Raw genomic sequence first — 11666 nt, 5'->3', positions numbered from 1 at the left:
TGCTTTTCCCTGGAATTTACTTATAACTTGGGACAAAAAGCAAAAGAAAACCTAGAGTTATTCATTTAGAAAATGTCGTGCAGGGAGTGAACAAAGGCTGCTTTAAATTGAGAGTCATCAAGGGAGCTAAACACAGGCTTGCTCCTTCACTCTGAGTTCTCACCTGAGCTTTCATGCATCATTTAGGTCCTCTGAGTAGGAGAGGCTGGGAGGAGGCAGATGGGGAGCTGGTGGAAGGCTGAGCCATGCCCTGCAGAACCAGCTCTGCAGCCAGACACTGCCCAGCTGCTGCCTGCTGGAGATCTGGGGAAAGTGGTCAACATCTGTTGCAGTGTGTGCTGGCTGTTCTGGGCAGGAGATGGAAAATTTGGGCTAGCATTATTAATTCGAGGTAGTGGCATTATTAATTAGAGCTAGTCTGGCACATGGCTGTGCAAGGAGGAGTCCTGAGTACCTTCTGTGCCTTGGGCAGGTGGGGTGACCTGCCAAGCTGGTGTGGGGAGAGGGCCAGGAGCAGCTGGGGCTGTGTTGGGGTCTCCCCCACTGCAGCCTGTGCTTCTGCAGGGTTTTATCTTGTTGTTTCTTCTCTGTCCTCCCCTCCAGGCTAAAGCAGGGCCTGGAGTGTCCCCTCACGGGCAGCACTGCATGGAAGGAGAGCAGGGGAATGGAGCTGGGCTGTGATGATGTGTTTGCTCAGGGCAGGGGTGGGTAGGGGGGTAACTCAGAGCCAGTGCTTGGCACTGCTCCACCAGTGTCCAGTGCTTTTTGGGGGGACTTCTCTTAGCTGAGCATCTATCCCAGAGGTGCACCTGGAAAAGGAGAGAGCTGAGATTGCCTCAGATCAACTTTTCCTCTGGCTTATGGCCATAACCCTCCCAGGCCACAGGTGCTGCCCCTCACATTGCTGAGCCCTGTCTGCTCTCCAGGAGGGGACAGAGCAGGTTTAGCTGCTCCTGTGGCTCCCCAGGCTTGTCCCTCTCCCTGTGCCTACACAGGTGGTCAGGGCTGGTTGTGGAGCAAAGGATGTTTTAGGGGCCAGAGCAGGGAGGGGATGTCCCTGGGTCAGAGCTCTGGAGCTGCAGCTGTTTGGAGGCATCAGTGGAAGGGGATGTGTCCCCAGCTCCCTGGGGAACCTGTGGCAGAGCTGGTGGCAGCAGGAGGGGACGAGGCTGCTGTCAGAATGGTGGAGCTGACCCTGCCTTGTGCAGCTCTCAGACACCACCTGAATGAGTGTTCCTGTTCCTCTGCAGGTGAATCTGGTCCTGAATGAAGGGAAATCCTTGGGCCTCATGATCCGAGGAGGGGCAGAGTATTCCTTGGGCATCTACATCACCGGGGTGGATAAAGGCTCCGAAGCAGAGAGCACAGGCTTAAAGGTAAGGGTGACTTCAGGGTGGGCTGGGATGGGAGGCAGAGCTCCGTGTGCTGTGGCTGCAGGGCCATCTCAGCAGGAAACTGCTGCTCTTCCCTTTCTCTGCCCTGGGCAAGCAGAACTCCCAGTGCAGAGGTGTGGGCTGCGTTTCTGGGAACAGCTTTTCAGGGCAGGCTCTTTGGATGTTTTGGATACTAAGCCTGGAGGGACAAAGGTGGTTTTCCCAAGAGAAATGCAGCCTTACAACTCTTGGAATGGGCTGTATTTGCTTTCTCTCTTAGCACACCCCTGCACCTGATTTCTCCCCTTGGAGACAGCCTGCGGGGAGGAGTTGGTGTAGATATCTAAGAGCAGCAGATCAGGCAGGTAAAGAAAGTCACTCTGACCTCTCTGAGCTGGCAGAGAAGAGTTTTCTATTAAAGCTCCTGGTCATGTGCCTTCTCCCTGCATCTGGCATCCAATCCCATTCTGGTGGAGCTGGGCTTTTGCACAGGATGCCCCTGGGCTGCCTGCAGGGCATGTGTGCAGCTGGCAGGATGAGGAGGCCAGGCTGGCTGCTGGGAGCAGGTGTCTGCTGCTTCCCCTGCACCCTGCTGGGGTTCACACATCCTGTGCTAACAAGCAGGAACAGCAGGATCACCCTCGGGGGTCGAGGTGAGATCTTTCAGCAGCCTAAATTGATGTGACCTCCAGCTACAACAGGCTCTCTCCATAGTCAAACAGGTTCCTGTGGGATGCTCTGAGGTTTGATTGGGCCCTTTTGAGGATGAGCTGGTCCAGAGTTGGCTACAGTTTTGCTGCAGACCTCTTGTAAAGCAAGATCCTGCATCTCTTCCATCCCACCATGCACACACATCACCTCCCAGCTCCTCCAGCCTTCCTGCTGGACCAGGTCTCAGAACAAGATGGGACATCCTGGAACCTCAGCTGTTCCTGGAAGGGGCATTTGGGGGTAAAACTTGGTATGTTCTAGAGTGTTCACAAGTAAGATAGGTTGAAAAAGGAACCACTGGGCTTCAGGTGTGTCTCTGTGCTGCTCATAGATGGGGCAGGTTTGAAATGGAGACTCCTCAGGCCCTAGCATTTTACTTCATCACTCAGGATTCCTTTTCTGGGGTGTTTTCTCTCTCTAAATGGCCCAACTCCCTGCAAGCACATTGTGCCTTTTTTGCTTCCTCCAGTGCAACCCCCTGAGCTCTGACAGACAGTTCTTTCCCTGCTCCTTCTGTCAGCTGAGACCTGATGGATGTTAAACTCCCTAATGTTCTCTCAGTCCCCTGAAGTGGTGCAGGACTGTTGAGGATTGAGATCTAATCTGCTCTGATCCCCTCCCTGTGCTGTGAAGTGATGCATTTCTCCCTTGATCAGGCCTGCAGAGTGTAGGGCTAAGCCTCCAGCTTTGCTCCAGTGGCCCCAGAGAGTCACTTCAGTCTGTCAGGGCTGTGGTAGCATGAGATGGGTGGGGAGGGCTGGGATGTGGGCTGGGACAGACCCTGTCCTGTCCCTCAGGTTGCTGTGGCACCCAACCTTAGGCTAGCTGGGCACTGAGGTCACCAGGCTTCCCTGGAGGAAGAGGGAGACCTTTGAATCACCATCCTTGGAGGTCTTAAAAAAATCCCACCATGTAAATGTGGCAGTTCAGGACATGGTTGGACTTGGTGATCTCAGATGTTGTTTATAATGGTGATGATTCTGTGATCTGCAGGGTATGTTTTTGAACTTAGGTGTCTGCTGCAGGGTCCTGTTTCTCTCTGCTGATTGTTTTGAAGGTTTGGATCAATTGGAGTCTTCATCTCTCTGTTCCTAGCAGGGAAATGGAGCTTACTCTGCCATATGAGAGGGTCACTTGAGCACTAGGGATGAGGAGCTGTGGGAGCTTCCTGGGGAGGTGTTTGGGCATCTCAGGGCAGCAAGGAGTGAAAGCTGCTGCTGGAAACTCCCTGCAGCCCATTCTTCTCTCCCAGAGCACATGTTGCTCCTCTGGGCTGCCCACCTTGCAGCCACTGTGCCAGTGGTCCTGACCAGAGCCCCAGCTGTCCCCAGGGGTGTCAGTGTGTTCACTGCAAGGTCCTGGTGAGGGGCAGCAGGGACACTACTCTGGGATGTGAGGATTTCAACACAGGGAGGATAAAAGGCACAAGGCAGTTTGTCTTCCTAAAAGAGCTGCAAAAATAAAAAGAAGGACTGGTCAAGCTGCCCTGGGTGTGACAGGAGTGGCTTTGCTGGGTCAGAGGACCCACCATCTGAAGCAAATCTGTGTCCTCAGCACCTGCTGACCCTGGGCCAGAGTGTCAGCCTGCACCTCAGGAACTCCAGAAGCCTGAAAGATTAAAAAGCAGGAAAAGAAAAAGGAGTTGACATTGTTTTCCTGAGGTTCTTTGCTTCATGTTCAGTGCACCTGGGTTGCTTCAAATCCCTCTCTTTGCTGCACAGGGAAAATTGCTGCTCCCTTGGGTTCAGCCCGTGTGCCCAGCGTGGCTGATGGCACCTGCAAACTCTGGAAAAGTGACAACAGCACAACACAGGGAATTATCCCTCCACCCCTCATCTCCTGCCTGCCAGGAAAGCAATTCAATAACCCCACACACTGCAACTGAAGCTCCTGGAGCTTTGCCTGCTGCTCCCAGCCCTCCCTGCCAGGCAAGGTCCCCACACCATGGCAGTTGTTTGCCCACCAGAGCCTCTGCTTATTGATTCTTGATGCCTCTCTCCTTGTTGTCCTGTTTTCTAGTAACTGATTTGCAGTGCCAGCAGGCTGGTGCTTCTCTGAATGTCAGGCTTTATGTGATTTCAGATGTGCACAGACACTCCCTGCCCTGATTTGTGAGCATTGCAGGCCATAAATTGAGAACTTCTTGGAGGTCTGGAGATAAGGAAAGGCCTTTTATGTTCTGCTCTCAAACATGGTTGGGTGTAGGTTGCATCCCTGTGCTCCCTACTCTGCTCCAGGTGGTGGTGGAAGGGATGTGACACCATGAGGGAGGAAGAACAGCTGGGAAAATATGATTTCCAGGTAATTCATTGCTCTCTGCAATAGAAAAAAAGATTTTGTTCACCATGGGCTCAACCTAACCTTGCTGGGTTGATGGGAAAGTTCCTGGTGACTTCCCAAGCAGTCCCTGCTTCTGTGGACTCTGCTGCTTCCACTGGATTTGGTACCAGAATCATTTGAGTTGATTCTGCCAGACTTCTCATTTTAGGGAATAGCTTCTTCCATCTGCCCCCTCTGCTCTTGTGAGGACCCACCTGGAGAACTGTGTCCAGTTCTGGAGCCTCCAACATGAGGACATGGAGATCCTGGAGAGAATCCAGAGAAGGCCACAAAGATGATCCCAGAACTGGAGCAGCTCTGCTCTGGAGCCAGGCTGGGAGAGTTGGGGTGTTCAGCCTGGAGAAGAGAAGGCTCCAGGGAGACCTTAGAGCAGCTTCCAGTGCCTGAAGGGGCTCCAGAAAAGCTGGGGAGGGGCTTGGGACAAGGGCAGGGAGGGAGAGGACAAGGGGGAAGGGATTTCAACTGGAAGAGGGGAGATTGGACATGAGGAGGGAATTCTTTGGTGTGAGGGTGGTGAGAGCCTGGCCCAGGTTGCCCAGGGAAGCTGTGGCTGCCCCATCCCTGGCAGTGTTGAAGGGCAGGTTGGATGGGGCTTGGAGCAGCCTGGGCTGGTGGGAGGTGTCCCTGCCCATGCAGGGGTGGGACTGGATGATTTTTAATGTCCCTTCCAACCCAAACCATTCTAGGTTTCTATGATTTCTGGCACCAAATCAGATTTTTTGAACATTTTGATGACACATTTTGCATTTCCCTTCACTTTGGCTGCAAGGACTGACAAGGTGGTGTTGCAAGCCAGTCAAAACCAAGACAGCTTCTTCAGGCCTGAAAGCTCAGCTGGCTGGTGCCTGCTACAGAAACAGGGTCATGGTCCTGAGAAGTGGGTCCCAGGGCAGATCCAGCCTTGTTGCTGCTGCTTGAGGTGCCACCACTCTGCTCCCTCAGGCTCCATGGCCAGGTTGGCTGCAGCCAGTCCAGAAGGACCCATCTGTGCCCTTGGCCTCAGCCTTCCTGATGTTTATTCATTCCCAAAACTTGTGACATCCTGTTCTTTGGGCACGTTTTGAAATGTGCTGCCTGGCTGTGAGTTCTCAGGCTGAAAAATTGCAGAGACCTGGGAAGGAGGAACATGAGCCTGTCTTGTTTGCTTCCCTCCCTGACGTTCACACCAAGGCTGAGCAGGAGCTGAGCTGCTTCTGCTGACGTCTGTGGCTCTGCCCATCCTGATTTCTTCCTCATCCATTTTCTCTGCTGATGTATTTTGTATCCTGGGAGGATTTTTTTAAGCCTTGTTTTTTTCTTCCCTCCTTGACCTTTGCATCAGAAATAGCAGATCTCAGGTAGCTTGTGCTGAACCAACAGTTCAATATTGAGCTCCCAGCACAAGGGCTGGGGTGAAAAGAAGCTACCACAGTCCTTGTGTACCCGTTTGAGGGAGGAGGAGAGAAAAAACAAGGGCTAAAAATAGGAAGAGGTGAATGATTTTGCATCAGCAGTGGCACTCGTGAAGCTGCCTCTTGAAAACTGGCTTGTGTTTTGAGGTCTGCACGTAGACAAAGATACTGAGAGGATAAAAAAACCAGCTGCCTGGCTGCCTCAGAGGCTGGGGAATAAATTGTCCAGTGAGGAATTCACTGAGGTTGTGGCAGACAAGATGTAAACTTTCCACTGGAGGCCACGTGGAGTGGTCCTTCAAAGGATGTCACTTTTATGGATGCAGATGTTGCTTAAATTGCTCCTCTTCAGGGAGCCTTCCAGGAACAGCCCTGCAGCAGTGCTGCAACCTCTGCCTGCCCCAGGAGACCATCCTCTCTCCTTGTGTGCTCCAGTTCCAGGCTGGATCTGCTTTGTTCCTCCTCCTTGTACTGCAAGGTGCTTGGGGAAAAGAACATGTTTTCAGACAGCACTTTTGGCACCTGCTGTTCCTTTGTCTTTCTCCCAAATCTCTCTCTGATCCCTCCTGTGTTGACCTCGTTGTTACAGGGATCATCTGCTCCATCCTGTTTCCCTTCTGAGGAAGCTGAATATCTCCTTATTTTTTTTTGCAAGCCTTGATTTGGTTCTCTTCCAAATCAATTCCTCCTTTTCCCTGCCCATATTTTTAATTTCTTTAGGTCTGCTTTTGGTAATTATTTGTGCTAGAGAGACACTCCTACTTCAGTGGTATCCACAAGTGTAATTTAACCTCTCTCCTAGGATATTAGTGGCATTAAATAAGACTGATGCCAGTGCCAAAGCATGTGGCATCCTGCTGGCTCTGCTATTCCCTGCTCAATTTGATGTCATTTAACATGAACTCATGTTTAAAATCTCTCACCTGTTTTTCTGTCTGTGTGATTGAGCTTCTCCCAGAGCCAATGTTGATGATTTTTAGGAGACTTTAGGTGCTCAGAACCCTTAAGTCCATTAAGTTTCTCCTCACTGCACCCCCTTTCCCCATGTTATTCTCCCTGTCTCCAGAGGGAGAAGTGGTCAAGCACTCAGCAGGTCCCCTTGTGTTCACCCACCATCAGCTGAGCACAACTGAAAATCTGCTCCTAAAATATCCAGGACAATAATTTTTCTGTTTTATTACCACTTTTATGTGTCTTATGATACTGCTTCTTTTCTTCTGTGCTGGTTTGGAGCTGTACATGCAGCAATGCTTGTTTTAATAGATCATAGAATAGTTTGGGTTGGAAAGGACATAAAAAATCATCCAGATCCAACCCCCTGCATGGGCAGGGACACCTCCCAGCAGCCCAGGCTGCTCCAAGCCCCATCCAACCTGCCCTTCAACACTGCCAGGGATGGGGCAGCCACAGCTTCCCTGGGCACCCTGGGCCAGGCTCTCACCACCTTCCTACTACAGAATTTCTTCCAAAAGTCTCACCTAAACCTGCTTTCTTCCAGTTTAAAACCATCACCACTGGCTCTTTTGCATCTCTGCAGTGTTTTGTTACTTTCCCAGCTGTCCTTAACTTTGAGGAAAAACTAATTGTATCTATGTTAATTAGCAAAAAAGTCCTTCCCAGCTCTAACAGGAGCCTCTCATCAAGACAGGCTGATTTGCAGGCATTTGAGCTGCCCAACAATTCCCTTATCTGCCCTTCACCAGCAATTATTTTTGCAAGGTCTTTTTTTCCCCCCATGAACACGAGGTGTTCAAACTTATCCAAGTATTTTGTGGCTGGTTGTTCTCACTCAGTGTTAATATTCTGGCAGCACCAGAGAGGTGACTGTGAACTGGGTGCTCTGTACTAACAGGGCACAGGAGACCAAAGAGCCATGAAGGACTTTAAATAAACATTGAGGCAGCAAGGAAGAACAGACACAGAGAGATGAAGTAGCTTGTCCAGGGTCCTTCTTGTCTCCCTGATATGGCAAGAGCTTGCCAGGTTCCTTTTGATCCACCCTTGAAAGGAGGAACTGAAAGAAGGTTCTTCAGTCTGTCTCACTGTCTTGAACAAAAAGAAGAATCATAAAAGTTTAATCCCTGATATAGCAAACTATTAAAGATTGATAATTGCAATAAAACTATCTAATCTCATTTGGGTTTTCTTTGATTCAGTGCTGCAGTGAGCACAGTGCTCCTTGTTTCAGCAGCAAAATCCACTCCAGGGAGTTAGGAAGACTTGGGAGAGGAAAGTCATTGCACCTGAATGTGTGTTTCTCTGGGCAGTTCAGGCACGTGCCTCGGTTTCCCTCCCTGTTCTGGTGGTAACCAGTGAGTTCCTGATTGTTGGGTTAGAGCTGACAGAGCCATCTGCTCTGTCATTTGTGCCTTCTGCCTTCCCCTGGGCTCCCTCCCTTCCTGCCTGGTTCTTGGTGCCTGTGGACCAGCTCAGGAGGAGCTGCCTCTGGTGGCTCCCAGAGCTGAGCTTGGCTCCTGGTCTTTCAAACCAGGGAAGTTTCACATCCCTAACATGTGGTTTTGGCAACTGATCTGTGCTCTGCAGGCTGCTGGGGTAGGTGTGAGTGTCCCACCCTGGCACGGATCTTCTCTGTGGTCTCTCCCCTCCAACCAGCTGGTGCAGAGGACCAGCACCCCAAGCTCAACCCACGCCTGGTGCTGTGTCTCATCCTTCCACAGGCAAAGCCAGCAGAGCAGGAGGCCAGCCAAGAGCAGCTCTGTTTGCAGGACCTGCTGCTTGGACCCTCCTTCTTGGAGCCAAAGCAGAAGCTGATGCAGCAGGACCTGGGCTGTGCCACCTCCAGGGCTTTGCAGTCACTGTGACAATGCAGCAGCTCCTGCCCCCTCTTCTCTTCAAGCTGGCACCAGCCCAGCTTTAGGAGCTGGCTCCCTTCTTGGCTGGCCTTCTTGGGTTCATCTCTTGCCTACATCATCTCTTTTACTTTGTCAGCTGAGCAGCTTCCCATGAGCAGCAGAGGCTGAGCAGTGTGAGGACAAATCTCAGGGTCCTGGCAGTGGTGTTGGTGGGGTCTGAGCCCTCCTGTGCTGCCCCTGCTGCCCACCAGCCCCTCGGAGTGTCACGGGGCAAGGAACTGTCCCCAGAAGGATGAGGCAAATCTGCTTGAGGTCACTGGCTGGAGCTGAATGCACAACTGAGCTTGGCTGCCCCAAACTGTGTCAGGAAGGTCTTTTCCAACCTAAACAAGCCCATGGTTTTGTGGTGCTCTCGCTCCAGCTCCTTCACTGCCCTCAGTGCCACTCTGAGCATCCTTCCAACTTCACTGAGCACCCTCTGTCCTTCCACCAGAGGGAAGGGTAAACAGGAGCCTTTCTCTGCCTTATTATTGCCAGCAGGATTTTGTGCAGCTCCACCAAGCTCCCCACACATCATATCTCTAAATTGAGCAGGCCTTATCTTTGCAATCTCTCCTTTCACAGGCATCTTCATCTGCCACTAATCATTTTTGTTTCCCTTCTCTAGAACTTGTCTCTCTGTCTCCCTGCTGGGCAGGCAGAGATGTAGGCAGGGACTGCGCTCCCAGCCAGGCCAGGCAATCACTTGGATATTGCTGTGACATTAATTTTAGAGTTATTCTTGATATTTTTCTTATCACAGTTCCCCATGATGTGTTTTTGTTGCAGTTTTACTTGATCACTCTCACAGCTGCTCCTGAGGTCCGTGAGATGTTGGGTTTCAGTTTTTTCTCTCTGGTCAGTCAAGAGGCTTTGGTCCCATCTTGGCCAATGGCAAAGTCCTGCCTGGCTCTTCAAAGCACCTTTCCCAGCCCATTCTGACACCTCTGGTCTGAACTGTCCTGACTGAATTTGGGTGTTGCTGGTAGATCTTGACCCCCTCCCAGGCTCCCTCCCTCACTGCTGCCTCAGGCATCTTGGGATTTTCTTCCTCACCTTCTGGATGTTCAGTAACCCTCAGGTTCTCTCATTCCTTTCCATCTCCCTATGGCTTCTCAGGGAGCTCCTGTGCCATCTTTCCCTCTGCATCTGTGTTTGCAAGGCCAGAGGAGCACAAAGTTCTCCATGTGTGGCCCTGCAGTGGGCAGGGAGGGAAAAGCTGCTGGGCCTCCTTGGCACTAAGGAACTCTGCCTGGGAAACCCCTGGAACAGCCCAAGCAATGCCTGGTTGCACAGTGACAGGCATTCCCTCCCCTGGGAAGCAGGGAGGAGTGAGTGAAGTGCTTTGTGCTGCTCTGAGGTCCTGTCACCTCTCTGCTGTGGTGGTGGCCACATTCAGGGCAATCCTGGGGCTCCCAGGTCAAGGAAGAGGACTCTTTCTTTTACTTGGCTCTCATGAGACCCCACCTAGAGAACTGTGTCCAGTTCTGGAGCCTCCAGCATAAGATAAACATGGAGCTCCTGGAGAGAGTCCAGAGGAGGGCATGGAGATGATCCCAGGGCTGGGGCAGCTCTGCTCTGGAGCCAGGCTGGGAGAGTTGGGGTGTTCAGCCTGGAGAAGAGAAGGCTCCAGGGAGACCTTAGAGCAGCTTCCAGTGCCTGAAGGGGCTCCAGGAAAGCTGGGGAGGGACTTGGGACAAGGGCAGGGAGGGAGAGGACAAGGGGGGATGGATTAAAACTGGAAGAGGGGAGATTGAGGTGAGGCATGAGGAGGGAATTCTTTGGTGTGAGGGTGGTGAGAGCCTGGCCCAGGTTGCCCAGGGAAGCTGTGGCTGCCCCATCCCTGGCAGTGTTGAAGGGCAGGTTGGATGGGGCTTGGAGCAGCCTGGGCTGCTGGGAGGGGTCCCTGCCCATGCAGAGGGGTTGGAACTAGATGATCTCCTCCACTTTCATGCCAGCAAAGTTCTGGGTAGCACTGGGGAAAACCTGGGTGACAGCAGAGCCACAGCCCAGCACGTAGACTTGGCAGTGGTTCATTGTGGCTTCTCTCTGGAGTAAGTCTGGAGAATTAATCCCAATCCTCTGAGGCCTCCTTGTCCCTGTGATAGAATGAGATGGACTGAGCTGAAAGGATCATATTGACTCTCTGTGCTTTTATCTGAGACTTAGAAATTCTCCCCCCCTTCCTCTTTTCTCCTCTTCTCCAAGAGGGAGTCAGGAATGTCTCATTCTGCCTGCCCTGCAGCAGAAAGACAATGAGACTGTGTTTTGGCAGAGCAGAACAGAAGGCTGTGGTTAAGCAAAGATATGAAAGAGCAGTTTCAAAGAGGTGGCTTGGCAGGACCAGGGTGAATTGTGATCCCAGGCTGAGGAGGAGGGGCACTGGGTGCCCCAGGAGCAAAGAGAGGACCTGGGATGAAAGGAAAAATGGCAGATGAGTGCTGTGCCTTGGACATGGCCAGGCAGGCAGGGAAGATCCTGCTGCCAGCAGAGGCCCTGGCTGCAAAATGAAAGCTCTCAGGACCAGCTGGGGAGGAAACAGGAGGAGAGGAGAGATGAAATCCAGCTGTCCCAGACCCCACAGTTTACAGAGTGTGGTGAGACAATCCATCTGAACCCTCCCTGCTGCACACAGAGATCTGAGGCTTGGGGCTTCTGCAGATGGTTCCTCACCTCCCAGCTGGGCAGGAGGGATGGGGGCTGCAGAGCTTGATATTCTCTGGGAGCTGTTTTAACCAAGCTGGGTCTGCAGTTCTAGCTAATGGAAGATACTGGGCAGACTGATCTGACTTGGGATCCTGAAAAGGCTCCTCCAGGCTTCCCAACCTGGTTCTCTACCAAGCCTGGTTGCTTGGTCTCCAGCCACCAGCACCTGGTCCCTCTCCCTTGCCTTCCTCCATCCCTCCACTTGCCACGTCCCCAACCCTGCAGTGGGTTAGACTGAGCAGCTCCTTCCCAGTGGGAGAAGAAGCCACGTTCCTAAGGGCAAACCCCCCCCC

At 52.2% G+C, this 11666-nt stretch overlaps 1 protein-coding gene across 1 annotated transcript in view; it reads left to right on the top strand.

The window, feature by feature from the left end:
* The window catches only part of DFNB31 (deafness, autosomal recessive 31), a 41404-nt gene that overhangs the window by 10637 nt on the left and 19101 nt on the right, over window positions 1–11666 (top strand). The window contains exons 3-4 of the mRNA XM_009994353.1: window positions 1251–1382; window positions 8440–8483. Of these exons, the coding sequence (XP_009992655.1) occupies window positions 1251–1382; window positions 8440–8483 (176 nt within the window). The remainder of the gene's footprint in view (window positions 1–1250; window positions 1383–8439; window positions 8484–11666) is intronic.

This window comes from Chaetura pelagica, unplaced genomic scaffold (assembly GCF_000747805.2).
Source record: "Chaetura pelagica isolate M959 unplaced genomic scaffold, ChaPel_1.0 scaffold132, whole genome shotgun sequence".
In the NCBI taxonomy this organism is placed as follows: domain Eukaryota; kingdom Metazoa; phylum Chordata; class Aves; order Apodiformes; family Apodidae; genus Chaetura; species Chaetura pelagica.
Note: the sequence above shows the minus strand (reverse complement) of the source record. Positions and strands in the feature narration are given on the sequence as shown.